The sequence below is a fragment of the Agelaius tricolor genome, unplaced genomic scaffold (assembly GCF_023055355.1).
Source record: "Agelaius tricolor isolate 1412-34295 unplaced genomic scaffold, bAgeTri1.0.p SCAF_4, whole genome shotgun sequence".
Classification (NCBI taxonomy): domain Eukaryota; kingdom Metazoa; phylum Chordata; class Aves; order Passeriformes; family Icteridae; genus Agelaius; species Agelaius tricolor.
This window is the reverse complement of record NW_027269264.1, coordinates 50,336,607-50,355,194: the sequence shown is the minus strand read 5'-3', so window position 1 is coordinate 50,355,194 and position 18,588 is coordinate 50,336,607. Positions and strand designations below refer to the sequence as shown.

At 44.8% G+C, this 18,588-nt stretch overlaps 2 protein-coding genes across 13 annotated transcripts in view; one reads left to right on the top strand and one right to left on the bottom strand.

The window, feature by feature from the left end:
* Positions 1–10,211, bottom strand: part of DCAF12 (DDB1 and CUL4 associated factor 12) — a 32,161-nt gene extending 21,950 nt beyond the window's left edge. For all 8 annotated transcript variants that reach the window (XM_071425725.1, XM_071425727.1, XM_071425726.1 and 5 more), the window contains exons 1-2: positions 9,961–10,211; positions 8,894–9,148 (exon numbers count right to left, since the gene is read on the bottom strand). In XM_071425725.1, the coding sequence (XP_071281826.1) occupies positions 8,894–9,148; positions 9,961–10,041 (336 nt within the window). In that variant the 5' untranslated portion in view covers positions 10,042–10,211. The remainder of the gene's footprint in view (positions 1–8,893; positions 9,149–9,960) is intronic.
* A 3,222-nt stretch (positions 10,212–13,433) lies between these two features.
* The window catches only part of UBAP1 (ubiquitin associated protein 1), a 33,864-nt gene continuing 28,709 nt past the window's right edge, over positions 13,434–18,588 (top strand). For 4 of the 5 annotated variants that reach the window (XM_071425723.1, XM_071425722.1, XM_071425721.1 and 1 more), the window contains exon 1: positions 13,434–13,588. The gene's annotated coding sequence lies outside the window, so the exon portion shown is untranslated. Of the gene's footprint in view, positions 13,589–13,767; positions 14,071–18,588 lie in introns of those variants that run through there. The other variant, XM_071425720.1, reaches the window with a different exon arrangement.

The window sequence follows — 18,588 nt, the reverse complement described above, 5'->3', positions numbered from 1 at the left end:
CCTCTGGAAGTGAACCAAAGATGATAACAGTAACAACAAAAACCCTCAAAACAAATTTTTAAAATACACACCTTAAGGAAATTGTTCTAAAATCCTTTGTCAGACATTTCTAGAAAACCAGAAGAAAATCTAGAGGTTCTTAGAGAGAAGTTATACATACAAGCTGCTTTTGGTGAACTCTTACAGGGTTCTGTTCTTTAATAAAAGCATAGGAAAAATAACATAATAAGATAATTTAGCAGCATATCTATTACTTGATGTACTGAACTAGCAGAATACTAACATCCTATCAAAACCTAATAAAGTATGGTATGTTACACATATTCCACAGAAAAGATGAAATCCACTCGTTGCTATTTGTGTGTTGTGTCTAGAATTATGCATCAACTTCATTCTGCAATTGATTGTAGGTAGCAGTTTTGCACAAACAGATGATTCCTACAGAGACTACATTTTCATGTTTACTTTTTTATTTTGCACAAACATGTGGTGTATGGCAACAGCTGTGGTGTAGCTGAGGAGGAGGGAGGCACTCCTCACTCTTCCCAAGCCTTACAAAGCCTTCACTGCTGGATACAGCTGGTAAGAACACAATGCACACAGCAGTCTTTCTGCCCTAACCACCTGAAAATAAACACCTGCACTAAAGAATCAGGATCAGTCATTTCCTCTCCTCTCACCTTCCCTGTCCTCTCCACGTGAGTGCGTATCTCCCTTCATCTCCAGTATTTCTTTCCAGCAGAAATGCCCAATTCCCTCCCCAATCCTCCTTAAACTACTGAAAAATATCCAAAACCTTAAAAAAGTTAACTGTTTATTAGTTAGGATTAAACTGCAGGTCCTAATGTTGTACTAATTAGGAAAACACATCCACACCTAAGGATGTTCATGGACTAAGAAGAATTGTGCTTCAGCTGTAACAGATTCACAACTGGAAGTGCAAGTCAACTGGTAGGATGAATGAAATTAAAACCCCTTTGCATTCTCCAGTCTGACACCCTCATCATACACCTGTGTTGGTTAATAAAAACTTACTCTAATGCAAACTACTTTTACCTAAACTCTAAACTAATTGGACTAAAAAGATAAAGAACTTAAACTTTGCACATGTAAGGGACTTGCTATGTTGTTTTGGATGTAAAGGTCAGAGCAGTAACTTCTCCACTTGCCTGGTAAGGAACTTGGCCACTGAGTAGTTTAAAAACAACCATCACCTCCCTTGAGTAAAATAAGCAACCACTGCCTACACACAGAGATTCTTACACCACCTGGGGCATAACAGGAAGCAAAACCTCACACTTGAAAGCTGCACCTCTGGCTGCCCAGAAATCATCCCTATAAATCCAGCAAACAGAAGCCAAGATAAGCCACAGTCGACAGACATTTTTAAAGCCAAAAAGGGAGAAATGTTAAGAAACAAGAGAAGAACCCAGCTAAGAGTGCAGAAAATTTCAATACCATTTCAGGAATTTTAAAGATACCAGCGTAAATAAAATACAAAATATTTTCAGCTGTTGAAATGAGTACATCTGCCAACAACTTCAAAGCAGTGTAGACATTAAAAGTCTTGACGAAGTCCTGATAACAGAGAAAATTACTGTATGGTTCAGTTATCTCAAAGAGAAATAAGAATTTTTTCCCCAGCTACTCATTATATAAAAACTAAAACCCAGCCCACAATGTTTTCACTGGACATAAAAAAAACTCCACCAGTCTCCAAACACTGAATTGCATGTATTTGTCTCTTGATTTTAAGCTTTGCACAAATTTGGTTCTTCCTTCTAATAAAACATGCATGTCAATCTTTACTATGCCAAACAACTTAACATCAAGGATCTACCTTGATATCTGGATTGCTTCAGCCATCTGGCAGAAGTGCAAGGACCACAATTCATCTGTGAGAAACACAGCAGACTCAGCTGCCATGCTCTATGCCAGACAACTGTGTTCTAACAAGGAAACAGCCTGGATGACACAGAAGAGAGAAATCCATTTCCCCTATTTTTTTTAAAGCAGTTTGGATGCACAGCTTGCAACAGTGCTATGATCAAGGCAGACAAGCATGGTTAGGTACTACAGCTGACTTAGTTTTAAGTCTTAGTTTTAAAATTATAGTTTATAAAACTATGGTTTTATAGCCATAAAACTTCATGATCTTTGCACATTTGCAGAGACTGATAGCTGTACACTTATTTTTCTTTCAGCCTGCAGAAGTGGTGAGAAGTCATTTTAGCAAATGGCTTCCCTGCAATTACTATATGGCTGTCCTCTTGGCTGTCCAACCTGCTTAGGATCAAGTTAATTAAGGAACTACCTCGCTTCACTGATGAGGGAAGTTCATTAATCAACCTGCCAAAAGTAAAGACTGTGGCAGTCTTTATCCAAGGATGTATCCAGAGTATCCAAGGATGAGAGTATGAACTGCAAAACCCATCATACTCTTATATGCAATACTGAGAGCAGAATGGTTTAGCAGGTTTTTTCATTTTTTGGCCTGCCTTTCAGGACACAATAATTTAGGGGGAAGAAACACCCAGAAAGCTAACAATCCAATACAGATAAATTCCCTTCCCATGTATCTTCAACTGAAAGCATTCACTTCAAACAGCAAGATTAAAAGAGAGGTCTATGAATGCCATTTCAAGGCAGCACAGACTCATGTCTTCAGCTGCTACCCCTGCACAAAAAACAGCAGATGAAAAGTTCCAAATCCTACCCTATCTTTTAGTTGGTTGCACAAATCAATCAAAACAAAACTAAAGGGTGCCATCCTGTTTTTATTACACAAGCAGGATGGATGGAGATCTAAAAGGCACAAATAATATGCATGAAAGAGACTGCTCATTCTTCATGCAAGAGCTCACAACATGCTCTGTGCACCAGCTCTTCACAGTGCTCTCAGAAATCATGGGCACATTCTTGTCATTCATAGTAACTTTTGAAAGAAACCCAACATAAATACACTGCGCTGCTAAAAACAGCCACTAAGAGAGACTCAATCACGTTCAAGTTTCACAACTGACTTAAGCCTATCTTTTGAGAATCTACATGCCTCCTCCTCACCACCCACCTCCACCTCACCTTACCTAAACAGTCTCATCACCCTTGTGACAATAACTAGTGCTCAAGTAGCTGCAAGGTCCACTGTATCTGCCTTGGTGAAATTAACCCTACAAGAAAACCTGTCTGCACACAAAGCAGCAAGCTGATCCAGATGACTCCCTAGCCACATGCACTAGGCAAGCTCCATAGCCAATGCTAGCCAAAATGTGCAGGTGGAAAAACACTTGGCATCAGCTTCTTTTTTCTGTAGCAATACAGATTTACTAATATATGCCAAGCCCCAAAGAAACATGGACACTTTACTAAATGGGCATGGTATGTCCACTTTCTGCTGAAGATCAAAATAAAGCAGCATAGAATGGTTTGGGTTGCAAGGAGCTCTTAAAGGTTGTCTTGTCCAAGTGCCCAGCAGCAAGCAGGGACATCAGCTAGACCAGATTACTCAGAACTCTGTCCAACCTGTCCTTGAATGCTTCCATGGATTGAGCACTCAGCAGCTGTGTGAGCAACCCAGGCTGGTGCGTCACTACCCTGATAGTAAAGCTTAAGAATCTTCCTTTTATCTAGCGTGACTCCTTTAATTGAAAACCATTACCTCTTCTCCAGTCACAACAAGCCCTGTTCAATTCGTCTGTCCCCATCTTTTTTATAAGTTCCCTTTGGGTACTGGAAGGACATGATAAGGTCTTCTCAGAGCCTCCTCTCCTCCAGGCTGAACAACTCAAACTCCCTCAGCCTTTCCTTGTAGAAGAGCTGCTCCATCCCTCTGATTATCTTGGTGGCTCCTCTGGGCTGGCTCCAGCAGGTCCCTGTCCCTCCTGTGCTGGGAGCCCAGGGCTGGATGCAGTGCTCCAGGTGGGTCTCAGCAGAGCAGAGCAGAGGGGCAGAATCCCCTCCCTGCCCTGCTGCCCACGGGGCTCTGGATGCAGCCCAGGACACGTTTGGCTCTCTGGGCTGTGAGTGCCATGGCTGGGCCATGTGCAGCCTCTCACCCACAGCACCCCCAAGCCCTTCTGGGCAGGGCTGCTCTGGGGCTGTTCATGCCCAGCCTGTGCTGGTACCAGGGCTTGTCCCAGCCCAGGTGCAGCACCAGCACTTGGCCTTGAACTTTATGATGTTCCCATGGACCCACTCCTCAAGCTTGTCTCTGGATGGCATCCCATCCTTCAGGTGTGTCAAAGCACCACTCAGCTTGGTGCTGCCATCAAACTTGCTGAGAGTGCACTGGATCCCTCTTCTATGCCCTTAATGAAGATATTAAAGAACTGGGCCCAGTACGGATCCATGAAGGACTCCACTTGTCCCACCAACCAACCACCTCTGGATGTGATTATCCAACCAACGCCTCACCACCCAACAGTCCGTCCATCAAATCCATCTCCCTCCAATTTAGAAGGATGTTGTGGGGGACCATGTCAAAGGCTGTACAAAAGTCCAGATAAATGACATCTGTAACCCTTTCCTTGTCCACTCCTGCCATCACTGCATCACAGAAGGCCTCTGGTTTGTCAGGTAGGATTTACCCTTGGTAAAGCCATGCTGGTTGCCTCAATTCACCCCCTGTCCTCCACGTGCCTTAGCAGAGTTTCTAGGAGGAAACTAGATCCCATGATCTTCTCAGGCACAGAGGGGAGGCTGGCAGATCAGTAGTTCCTGGAGTCCTCCTTTCTACCACTTCTCCAGACAGATACAATGGCTTCCCTTTTCCAGTCACCTGGGACTTCATCTTCCTGATATGACTTTTCGAACATCACAGGGAATGGCAACTACTCCAGCCACGCTAACATGCACTGATCTTAGCACAAAACTTACTAACAGGTTATGCAGTAGAGGCAACTCAAGTGTGTAATGGCCTTGCACATCCTCCTTGAAAGGGTCTCAAGCAAAACAATCCACAATATAAAGAAACCACCTGAGAAGTGAGGAAAGATAAAAGCAGCCAGCAAGTTGGTTGACTTCGAATTAACATTTCCAGAGACAAGACCCTGAAATGAGGCAGGGTCCACCTTTCTGTCGAACTCTTAAGCACTACCAGCTAATAGCCACAGACTTTGATGTTACTGCATTTGTGCAGTGCCAAATTCACATTTATAATTTTTTACTTGCATTTGGCCCTCTGTGTTTAATTTCAGGGGGCTGGGAAACAGTTAGTACATGCTGACAGATGGCAAAGGATGGAGAAGTGACAGACATTGTCTGCTAAAGGGCATCCCTACAACTCACACCATACCTGGGAACAGAAACTGCCAGACAGACACAGTATCACATGCTGTTGACAGAAAAGCAAATACTCTTCAGACAAGAAACCAACACCAGGCTATTTGGTCACGAGCCACTGAAATACATGTGAATGGAGATATCAACTACAGGCACCAAAGGTTTATTTACACCGAGTTTCAGTCACTGTTCACTGGACTTCGAGTAGAGCTACAAACTGGAGGGGACTTCTCATTTCCTGCATGTGATCAGAAATGAGCTGTCATCTCAATGCTTCCTCACATATGCAAAGCCAGAAGACACATTAACTTGCAAAGCAAGTGGAAATAATTTTCCTCATAGACAGTTCACATTCACAGACAGAAGAGAAACTTCCCATTGTACTCTCACCACAATCCCAGGACTACAAGACCGGGCTGTAATTGTATGAGATGCATAGAACAGACAAGTTTAAAGTCTCTAATAGGAAATGAGAGCTAGTGACCTACAACAGGTCAGCCAAGGAAACACAGCAATCTGCTAAAGAGAGAAAAGGTTTCAGCCAGCATTCAGAAACCAACCCAAGCATGCCTGGGAAAAGCTGCCTTAGAAACCAATTCAGAGCATTCAGAAAGGAAGTTTTTCAACACAAATACACCTATAGAGCTTGCCTGGAAAAAGAAAAAAAAAACAAACTAGATTGCAAGCAAATATATTCTCAAGCAACTGGAAACTAATTAGCTTCTTGTATTTAGGAAATGAGTTACAGTTATTATCAGTTTTTCATCTTTAACTTTGCAATTAGCGAAAGGATTATATCTTGAACATGTACATGTAACTAACAGAGCAAAAGAAGCTGAAAAATTATTACAGAAACTACTTTTTAGATGTTACTTTATCCTTCATAATTTCCTGAAATAGAAAAGAGGAAAAAAAAAACCAAACCAAAACACAGGAACTTTGTGTTCTATGTTTTTGTCTGCCATAAGCCTGTCTCCTACCTAAGTCTCATAAGTTTCTCTATGAAGCCTGAACAGAAGACTGCAGATTACATACCATATCTTCTTCTGAGACAGTTTCTTCTATGTATCTTCACAGCATCAGTTTTTGGTAATTTAGATACCTATCAGAACACACCCTAAATGTCTGCACCCCCACGAAGTTCCCTGCTCATTCATTTGAATTGGAAAAACATTAAGGAGCCCATTGTGTGCAAGGTCTAGGAAATTCTTGCAAACAGGAATCCTGGCTCTGCAAAGCCCACGTGAAAAGTCTGGGTGATTTCATTTGAAATTTTAGGTGCTTGAATGCTTACAATAGTTCCCATAATTTTAAATCAACCAGAAAAAGCATGCACCTTTACAGAACACAAATATCTGAAATGTTTGATTTACTGCTCAACTTGAGCACCATGGAGAAGAATAAAGTTATTTCACTCCCTTGATTAGTTTTAAAGATAAAAAGTTATTCCATATAACTGAACAAATTATAATTGTCATAAAAAAAAAAGAGTAATTGACAGAAAACTCCATATTCTCTTCAGTACTTTTATAGTAACTAGTAACTGCCGAGTGACTAAACCCAAACGTCTTTCTCTATGACAAGAGCGTATTTTTGTTTTGTCATTAAGAATACTGAATCCTGCTGGCACTGCACAGTGAAGGGTAATTTATAAATTAAATGCTAAAAGCAGTCAGAGCCACAGTCAAGCCCTGATTAAAATAACTGCTGTAGTTTATATTTTTCTCTTGCATTAACTTTAATTAAATGCAACTCCAATGCAGCAAACCTCGCTGAAGTCAACCAAGGTGTTTTCAATTTACTCCCAACTTGAATGCCACAACTTCAGCATATGAGAATCAGCAAAGGCATTTTTCTTTAATAGGTCACTCACTAAGGAGATGAGAGAGAAAAATCTTGTAATTAGAGTGTAGAGTTTAATGCTTTACTTGTTCAAATGTGAGCACAACACAAACAAGGTACAGCTATTACAGCAGTCATAATTCATATATGATCTTTCACAATGCTTCAGGAACTTCTTTTGCAATCACTATTTTGCTCAATGACAGAGGAGGTCTGTCTCTAACATTAAGTCTGGCTGTGGACAAACACTCTAGGTTGCAGCATGTGCAAAGGGAACAACAATACTACTGAATCCCTCTTCAGCTTCATGATTGTTTGGTTCCAAACAATTTTCTGCAAGGTTGCGTTAACAACCCACTTGCCCATTTATCTTCGCTGCAGATGCGCCCAAGCTACAAAAGTTACAGAACACAGGAAAATCATGGCAACGCTATAAAACACACAGTCAACTCGCTAGAGTAAGCAAGATTTTTGGGAGCTTGTGTTTCAGCAGGAGTTTCTCTCCCGTAAGCAGCTCTACAACCACAAGCAATGCTGGCTGCTGACTGGCTGAGGAGATGAACGTATGTGGAGAAAGTAGGCAGAGAGATTATATTTTGAGCTTATTGCTATTAAAAGATTGCTTTGTTTATACAGTTCGACCCTGCTTCTTCAGAGCTACTGCATAAAAGCCTCCCCCTGTGCAACTGTGAATAATAACAGAACATCTCAGAATGTTTCATCAGAAATGGAAAACAACAGCCCACTAACCCTTGCTGGTCAGACCACTGAGCATGGCTTTGGCACAGAAGGATCTTGAGGCAAAGAAGCAATTGCAGCACCTGATACGCTCTGAGATTTAAGAGCTGCTGCATCTATGCAATCACTCCTTGTAACCCTCAATTCCCATCTGTGGCACCAACTAACCTGCAGTTTAGGATTTTGCACTAATTCAATCACAACTCCTGGCATAAAATTGCAACCTTAGCGAATGAACTTGGGCTACTAACTCTGGTGGCGAATACTACCTATGAAATATGGTCTCCTCCATTTACTAATCCCACAGGATTAGACACCATTTTAATATTCCCCTGAAATGCTTCAAAGCATCACTTCAAGAACCTGAGGAGTTGTCAGTTTTTGTAGAAGCACGTAAAGATACATAAACCACAGAAGCTATTCAAACACTGGAAACAGTTTTAGAGTGAATAATTATGAAGTCAAGAAGCAACACAGAAGATCTGAAATTCTTTTTTTTTTTTTTTTAGCTCAGAACATTTCTGGCTGCTCTGACAAATACCTCGAGTTTAACCACAGTTTTAGAACAACTTTTAAAAGCCATCAGCACAGAACCAGATGTAAAACCAAACTGTCTAAGATTGAGAGTAACAGAAAAAAGGAACCTTAACAGCAAGTCTGGCCAAGCACTGACAGCCACCATTAGAGACTAATATCTGTCCATTAGCTTCTCATCTGCAGGACAAAAGGAAAGATCCAATCCCACTGTTGGCTCTTCATCCCACAACCAGGTGAAAATCGCTCTGTAAGGTCACACAGATGCTTCCAGAGATGCCTCGCTGGGGCTTACAATGCCACATATTCAGATGAGAATAGATCATCCTTAAGCACTGCTTTCATTGAAAGTTAATCGGGCGCGATTTTGACTCCACTCCTAATTCCTAATGTTTTCCCTGGTCATCCATGCACTTTGATTATGGTAAGCATCGTTTGAGGGTGGAGATGAAATAATTATAGAGGAGAGAGAAACAAAACAGCGAGAGGTGGCACTCACCGTGTTGCATTTTGTCCCGCACACCACTTGTCGGTGGTTTAGCCACTGGGAGGCAAACACTTTATTGAGTGTTCCGAGGTGAAATTCCCTCTCCTTCAGGAGGCTTGGGAGCTGCTGGGCTGCGTATCCATGCAACAAGCGGTGGTAGCTGGACTCATTCTGCATCCGAACCTCTCTCCCTTTCACGTAGTACACTAGAGACCTTTTCACCGGCGGGAGCCTTTTCCTTTTGTGAACAGAGTGATCCCACCCGTACTGTGGATAATAAAGTTAGACACTGGATAAAGCAACTAAAACAAACTTTAAGACACCACTCTTTCAAATTCAACGATATCCCCGGCAAAACCCTGAAGCCTTTGGAACACAGCGCACGGAAATTAACTCGGGAATGCTGACAAGCCTTTAGCAGCGCGAATTAAACATAAATATCTGCTAAAGGAGTAACATGGCGACAATATAACGACAGTCGGTGGCGGTTCGGCACCGTTGGTACGCCAAATGCTCACGGGAAGAAGCGGAGCGCTTGGAACGGGAGAGGGGCAGCGCACACTGCCCTCCCCCTCAGCCTGGCAAGTGCAGGGGTGACATCCAGGTGACTCCCCGATACCGACAGCGGCGCTCGGCCTCCTCCGGCCGGGCCAGAGCCATCCGGCCATCATCGCTCCGCGGCAGCGACCGAACAACGGCCGAGCCCAACGGGGCACCGCGAGCACCGAGGCGCGGGCACAGAGCGGGGCACTGACCCTGGGACCAGGGGCTCCTCCTCCCGGTGACCCTGGCACTTGGGGGCCGCCCCTCTTGGGATGACACCAGGACCGGGGCTGTCCCTCCCAGGTGACACCGAGACCGGGGGCTCCTCATCCCTGGCTACCACCGGGACCCTGGCTGCCCCTGCCCAGGAGCCCCAACCCCCCAGGACACCTTCCTTCCCCATCCGTCGGACAACAGGGTCACCCCCTTCCTCCCGGGGACCGGCACGTCCGCCGTGCCGTGGGAACCAGCGCTTCTCTCCCTTCCCACCACCGGGAACCAGCGCTTCTCCCCTACCCCCCCGCCTCACCCCTTACCTGCTCCCCCTGGAGTCCCCCGGTCCCCGCGGCGGCAGCCACCGCCGCTTTACGCTTCCTGCTAACTGTTTTCCGGGCCATAGTAGAAGGATGAGGAGGATGTGGACGAGGAGCGGCCCCACATGGAGCGGGACGGGGCGGTTCGGGGCATATGGAGCGGGACCGGGCCCGGGCTCTGTCCCTCAGGCCCCGCCGGCCGCGCCTCACGGCATTTTACAGCACCACGGGGTTTCGGTTTTTTTCTCTTTTTACGACAATGAAGTCACAGCTTTGCGGCGGCGGTTCCGCCCCGCCCCGGCACCCTGTTGCCTAGCAACCGGCCAGCAAACTGGTCACGCCCCCTCTGCCGTTGCCATGGCTGCGGAGCCAGCGTGGTGATGGTGTGGCGCCCCCTAGCGGCGAGGCGGGCTCAGTACAAGGTGGGCGTCCGGGAATTCCTCCCAGGAAATGGAGATTTTCCCAAACCCTGCGTGTTTGATCAGACTGCCAGCGCCCCAGGAAAGCCGAGACACTCGTGCCCGACCAGTCTGTCAGGGTCCCGCTATGAGGACGGAATAAAAGAATCAATTAGGTTGGAAAAGACCTCTAAGGTCACCCAGTCCAACCTATGAGTGACCACCCTGTCAACCAGACCATGGCACTGAGTGCCATGTCCAGTCTTTCCCTAAAGATCTCCAGAATGGTGACTCCTCCACCTCCCTAAGCACCTCATTCCCAAAGTTTAATCACCCATTCTGTGAAGAAATTCTTCCTAATATCCAACTCTTCACTGAATAGTGAATAGTCCACTGGATCAGAAGGTAGTTCAGCTGACTCTTTCAGGGTCACACGGAAACACAAAAACCCCTTTGAGGGTTTCTACACCTTAATGTGGTCTCTTGGCACCTCAGGAAAGATCCAGAAATGCACACTAAAAGCATTAGAGAGACCCTCTCCCGGGGCTGCACTCTCAAGTAATTTACACACTGTTAATGCTCCTGAAGGACTTACATTTTGAAGGACAGTTTACAGAACAATAATCTTTTATTATTGTAATAGACAACTGTGACAGGTTAATGTGCAAAGATTGCTGGTGATAGGATCTGGCTGCAAAAACTTATTCAGAGCAATTGTGATAAACAATCACCATACATATAGTTTTGACAGGTTCAGCCTGATCAGTCAGTCAATCCCAGAAGTTACAGTGGAATCTTCCCTAACTTGTCCCCATTTTTAACTTACTTTTATACTGGTTTTGCACTAGTTACTCTATTTTTAGTAGAGTATCTCTAGTCATGCATCATGTCCAGGGTTGTACCTTGGAGGTGGTTAATGTCAGCGTCACACCTGAGGCAGCCTCTGGGGTGGAGGTGGGCATTTGTGACCTCGCCACAGTAGCTGGTTCAGAAGCAAGGCATCCCCTTTTCCTCCTCATTTTTCAGCTGCTATACAGTTTATCTGCACCACTGAGTTCCCCCTCTTGCCAGGATTTCAACAGAGCCTGGGCCTGGTGTCTCCACTCCGCCAGAGTGGGCCTGGTGTCTCCACTCTGCTCCACCTTCCTTCAGTCCCCTTTAGCATGGATTGTGTGTGGGAAGTTGGGCATGCTGACCACATCCCACCCAGGGAGTCGTGACTGTGCTTCACCCTCTGTTTTCTGTACTGTTATAATTCTGCTGGAATGTGAATGTAACGCCCCGGTTTTCTCTAATTTTACCCCCAGTCATTTTCCTGTTGCAATGTTTTTGCAAGGGTTAGGCCATGGTGTGCACCAGCCAGCCTGCTCCTAAGTTTGTTATCAAAGCCTCAGGAATTCATCAAGGCTACTGAGACATAAACTGTGATAAATTAAGAAAGAAGAGGCTGAGAAACCTAATATCAAGACCATAAGGACTAGATAACAGGACTGTGAAACACCTGAACTGTAACCAATCACACACTCTGAGAAGTGCAGGCAGAAAACAGGAGAACAAGACAAAGGCACCAATCACGATGTGTGTACTTAGTAGTTTGTAGAATCTATAAATATGTCCATAATGTAAACAATAAATGGCCTCTGCTTGATCATATTGGTTAGTTGTTCAGGAGTTCTGAATCTCCCACATTTTCTCACACATTCCTCCTGAGAAATCACTTACTGCTGGGGAATTAAGGAGACAACATTTGTATGTATTTGCATTTCATTGTACCCCATTGAGATCCATGTGGAAGGATGAGTGCTTTTTCTGATGTCTACATGGCTCATACACTCTTTTTCTGTGATTTCAGAGGCAAAGCTTCATATGATCCAAACCCAGCAATCACTGCTTGCCAGTGGTATTGCTGGGTAGAGAAACAAGGAAAACATGTGATATGTAGACTGGCTTTAAGGAAAAGCCAGCTTCTGACCACCTGATATCTGGTGGTGCCTCAAGTCACATGGAATCAGTACATATTTTCCTGATGTGTACAACATTGGTTTTATGACCTTTATTCTGTGTTTTCATCCAACTAACCCCATGGCAAGGGTGCTGTGAAAAGCCAAACTGAAAAAGAAACCATAAAAGAACCCCTCAGGCTTTCCAGCTTCCTCTGAGTGTACAAGCAATAATTCTAGTTTGGCTGTTTTCAGTCGTGATTTACCATGACTAACTCCCCTCTCCCTATCCACCCTCACACAGACAACTACTACACCCATTTTGGACAAAACCCCTCCATTTCAGAACAAGGACCGCTCAAAAACCTGAAAACCCAGCAGGAATGTCCCTGAGCCCCTGGGGAGGGTGAGGTGGCCGTGGCAGCTGAGGGAAGGGGCTGAAGGGTGTAGGATGAAATGGCTTCTCTGTGTCCCACTCACCAGCCTCATCCAGCCCCTTGGGGAGCCCTGGCACAGCTGGGAGAGGGGCAGGAGGCACTGCAGGAGCTCCCGGGCACGGCAGGAGCTGGGAACAGAAGCAGGGACCGGAACAGGTAAATTAACAGTGACAGGGACAAAGGCAGGGACAGAGATGGCACAGGGAACGGGGCAGGGGCAGGAAAAGGGGTAGGGATAAGGACAGGGACAGGGATATGGATAGGGACAGGGATAGGGACGGGGGCAGGGATAGGGATAGGGATACAGATAGGGGTAGGGACGGGGACAGGGATAGAGATAGGGATAGGGACAGGGATGGGGACAGGAGCAGCAACAGGGGCAGGGAGAGGACAGGACAGGGGCGGGGATGGAACAGGCACGGACAGGGACAAGGGCAGCGACAGGGGCTGGGACAGTGATGGAACAGGGCAGAGTGAGGGATGCAACACGGACAGCGGCTGGTAAGGGGATGGAACAGGGGCAGGGATGGGACAGGGACAGGGTCACGGCTGGCAAAGGCAGGCGACAGCGACAGGAACGGGGATGGGGATACGGACACGGACACGGACACTCCCACCCCCGCCCCCAGGGGAGGCGTGGCTCTGACTTCGCCCCGCCCCTCCCTGTGGCGGTGACGTCACCGTCCACCGCTCCCGATTGGCCCGGCGGGCGCAGGTGACGCCACAGCGTGACGCCATCCCGCCGGCGGGGCCCAGACAAAATGGCGTCGCCCGGGTCCGGCGGCGCCGAGCGGGGCCCGTAGGGACGACGGGCGGTGACCGCGGCACGGCGGGACAGCGGGGCCGAGGGCCGCAGGTACCGAGCTAGAGTGGGGGCGCGCAGGTACTGGGTGGGGCAGCGAGTCTGGAGCGCCGCAGGTACGGGCGGGAACCACGGGGGCCGCAGGTACCGGGCGGGGGTAGCTGGGGACGGACCGCGCCCCTTCTTCCTCTCCGGGGACAGGGCCCCTCCGCTCTCGCTCGGTAAAGCCGCCCTGGGGTGCCGGCACTCGGCCCAGGGCTGGGCTCGCGGAGCAAGGCGGGGTGACGCTCCTGCCCCACAGGCTTCTGCTTTCCAGCAGTTTCCGGGACCGCCGGAGTTCAGGCAATGTCTTTCTGCCGAGTAACCCCTGATGAGTTTGCCCTTGATGAGTTTGCTCAGTGGCTGTTAAAATCCGAGTAAGCTGTTGGTGTCCGTGATGTTCGGAAGTGCTTCCTCGCAGTAACTAAATCGGTGAAGAGCCAAAACAAACATCTGATTTTCTTTGGGGGTGTGGTGTGTGTCGAGTCTGCCTTCAGGTAACTTGTTAATTTCTGCGTCTTGTGCTGTGCAAATCACGGTGCTCATCTTTCCTATACTACTTGTGACTTTAGACTTCTGCTAAATCACGGGGCATTCACTCTTTGGCTGCGTCTCCTTGTAGGCTAAAGATCTTTATTTCGTGGGTTGTAGCCCTACACTTCTCTTTTTATGCTAATCACCAGTTTCTGGATCTTTTCCAGTTAGCTATTCTGCTTTTGACTACATCTTTCTCAGAGTATAAGACATCCCATGGATGTATACTTTGGTGTAAGAATATTTCAGTTTAGTTGATTCAACTTCCTCATAATGCTTTGTGATCCCTTTAGTTCGGTGCTTACTAGAAATAAGAGATTCAGTGCATTTATTTATGTTTACTATAATTCAAGGGCTGTCTTTCTGGGTTTTGACAGCTCAAAATTTATCCTACTGAAGGGATACATTTGTTCTGTTGTTTTTTTTTTAATTAGTAAAATAAATGACAATAGATGGAAATGAATAGCTGCCCTGTTCACTGTTTTTATTCCCCACATCATTAAAAAATCCAAAGAAGTGAAAAACATATAGAAATGTTACGACACTCATTAGAGTGGAGATAAGCAGACGGACTCTGGCACTTGGCTGTGGAACTATTATAGCTGCCATCCCAGACCCAGTAAAATGAATTTGTGTTGGATTTAAGCACTTTGAGGTCGATATTCCTACGTGACTCACTTTGGCAATTGAGTGTTGCCAAACTCAGGGGCAACTGGGTTGTGCTTGATGGTGTAACTTCAGTGGCTGTGCTGCTGATGCAAGGCTTGCTGCATCCCACAGCCTGTTAAGGGGCTAAGAGGTTTTTGTGGGAGCTTGGTGAGAAGGATCTTGTTCCTGCTCCAGCTGGGATCCAGGGTGTTGAGGAAAAAGAGGAGGTGCTGCAGCTAGCCAGATCTCTTCATCACCTTCCCTTATCAGCCTTGGAGCATGGGACCATCTGCTCCTGTGCAGGCACTCCTGGTTTTCTGGCATTTTTCAGGCAAGAGTGGGGAAAGCCTGTTTTGGCCTCCTTCCCTTTTCTGCACAGGAAGATCTGTGTAGCTGTCAGCAGGCACGGGCAGTAGGGTGGGTTGAGGTGCTGCCCGTGGCAGCAGCACGAGGAGCGTTTTGGGGCGTGTGCGGGGTGGTGTTGGGTTACAGCACCACGCAGAACTGCTGCTCAATGACTTCAGTTTCCTGTACACAGAGAGCTACAATTCAGAAGTGTCAGTGGTTCTTAAGGTTACTGTTTCCACTGCGTGGCTTAAACCTTTTAGGGAAAAACCTTAATTCTAAGGGCAGGGAAACAAAAAAGTGTGTAATTTTTAAACAGCTTTTGCAAGTTTATGGGTTTAGTCTCAGAAAAAAAACTGAAAGTGATGGTCCTTTCCTTGCCTCACCATCTGTACTTGATCTGATACCTCCTTTTTTTTTTTTTTTTTTTTTTTTTTTTTTTTTTTTTAAATTTTTTTTTTCCTGTGCATGCCCTGTGACATAAAGGAGTCAGGGAAGAAGTTGCTGCTACTAAAGTGCTAATCAAGTGTGAGCTGAAAGAAACAGACATGAAACGCTAAAAGGGAAAACCAAAAATCTCTCATATTTAACATATGTGAATCAATAGGTGTTAGTTTCTCTTAAATGACGAGAATTTAAAATTTCAGAATATTGAAGGAATGAGTATACTGGTCAGGTGGGAGATTTACTGTATAGTTTATGTTGATGGATAGAAAAATCGCAATGGCGAAAGATCATCAAAAACACGTGGAAGAGCTCCATCTCCATTATTCCATTATGATGTTTTGTTATCCTGGAGACAAAAACCTGTAACTGACAGAATGGAGTCAGGTTTCTGGACCAATCCAGCCTCATCTGTCACACTGTGACAGCTGGAGCTGCTTTGGCTGGTGCTGGGGGCAGAAGTGCTGTAATGACACAGAAGGTGTCACCTTACTCATCCTCCTTTTTAATTTGTGTAAGCTTATGGTTTCTTGTTGCTTTCATAAACTCTAGGGATTGATAATTTTCTTGTCCAGTTTAGTTAATTGATAATTGTTGTCCATATCCAGTCTCTGCATCATGAGTTTTTAACAGCAGTCTGTTCCTGCATTTTACAGTTGATGCTGGGTTGAATATTTTGATAAATTATCTGTGAGAAATTTAGTTTTCCTTATTACTTCTTTCCAACCTTCTCTGGTATTTTGTCTAGCATAATCACTCCCAGTCTCTTCAATCATGAATTCCAGAGTTTCAGCTGTCATTTTACAGGGATCTCTTCCTAAAGGCATGATTCTCTATTTAAAATTGATCAGTGCAATTCAGATCAATGTCAGCGTAAGGAAGATCTAGTGGAGCCATAATTGGAAAGCTCTGAAGCTGTTTGTGAAAACAGTTCTTTGAAGGAAAGGCAAAGAAGGGTTGTTTACAATTTATAAATAGTTTTCTTGTTTGAAAAAGTAGGTCTTGTAGGATGCATCAAAGGTTGGTTTCTCATCCCTGCATTGTGTGTGCTGACGCTGCTAACTGGGAAGGCAAGGCTATTGATCTCGCAGCACACACCACTCTGCAATCGACTCTTGGGATTAGTGCACTGATCGATACAAGCCTGAGCTCACAGTTGTTGTGTGTTAACTACTTAGGTAGGTAATCCTCTCTGGTATGCAAGTGCGTTGCTTAATGCTTTGACCCTCTGACTTGGTTTGAATAAGCTCATGTTCTGTGTCCCTAATGACCTTTTGCAGTCAATGTAGTCTTGTGCTGAGGTCTCCATCAGAACCTGAGCACTGGGGGCTTTCCCTCTCTCAAGTCTTAGATTTATTTAAAATCCTTTCGTGCAAAGGCTTTTTTTCTTAACTGTTAAGAAATGCTGTCTTTCCTGTGGATGGGGAACTTTTAAAGGACTGATTGTATGCCCAGTCTCGGTTTGGTTTGGATTTTTTTTTTGAAAGCTACAAGATCTTTCCAGAATCTCTTAAGCTTGTAATGTACTTGGTTCAGAATATACAGAATTATATCAGAAAGGGAACACAGTGGTTCAGAATATACAGAATTATATCAGAAAGGGAACACAGTATCATTGCTCTAATTTAGACTTAAATCTTCCCTTCTAGAAGGAAAGCAGATTGGTTCAAAATGCCATGCTGCAATAGTAGTATTACAGTTTGTAACTGACTGAGTTTATTTATTCTCAGCTGCATTTTGTGTCAGAAACTCTTACACAAGAGTAACGTTTTAAATCAGAAGAAGGTGAGTTCTATCCAAGATGTAGTCAGCTCTTCATCTGGAGGACTATCTGCATATGAGTACAATTAATGTATTTTGCTGGTGGGTATAGGGGAAATTAGTAGTAAAGAGTTGTGAGCTCTTGTCTGGTCTCTGTTACTGGAACTCGGTGTTTTTGGTAATTATATACTAGATTATGTGAAAGATTTTATTTTTAAGCCCCTTCCTTATGCATACGTTTGTGCTTGCTCCATTTGTCATCTCTAGGCTAGCAGCAGAGGAAGCTGTGACTGAAATGACTGATGAGATTTATTCCCTGAATTTCAGGAAGGTGTGTTTCAAAGGTGTGCCTGTTACCAGTTGTGCTGTGTCATGTTTTAGCCCTGTGCCTAATTCAGACACAGGGAAGTGCTTGTGTATTCAGTTTAGTACACTTCATCAATTGTGAGCACTAAAATAAAACTAGATTCCTAGTTTATTAACACTCTCCAAAGTACTTGCTTAAACTTTTAAGTGTTTCCTTCTGTGATACAGCAAAGCCACTCTGGGTTCCACCCTAATGACTAATACCCTCATGTGGTGTCCTTGCATAGTACTGTGTCATAATTTGACGTAGAAATATAGGCACATGTAGCACGGAAGGGACTCTTGAATAAAGTCACTATTAATCATCTGGAATAAAACTGTGCTTGGTGAAAAAGGCCGGAAAAGCTTTATGCTGCATAGCCTCCGAGAAAAAAATGTGTTCTTAATCTTTTAATTAAGTATTATGTCACCACAAGCAGTTTGTTGACAGTCTGACTTCTTGGTAGAAAACAGGTGAAGGATTATTGAGTTTCATTTTGCTTGCTGTGTTTGTAACAATATACAAAATAACTGTTTCCAGCAAGTACCTTGATATTCCTTACTAAGAAGAGGTGGGGAAAAAAAAGTACCTGTAGTTAGAGGTATTTTTATTCTTGCTTGTGGGAGGGAGCCTAAAACAGCCTGCTGTTTTCTGTTTACTTACCTGGAAGTGAGTGCTTAGTAATTTAATGTCTCTTTTGCAAAGAAAACCCAAGAAAAGACAGTAAGATGGCTTGTTGCTTTTAACTAACACTGTTGAATATTTCTGAATTTGTATGCAAATAGAGAGCTATCAAATTCAAGTGTGAATATGAAAGTAATACTGTTACAGTCTGTAATCTCATCTATATGAAGGTCTTCAACTGGAAAAGCCTTAATAAATGTACCTTAAAGAATCCACAGTTGTATTATAAGATGAAAAATAAGTGAAGGAAGGC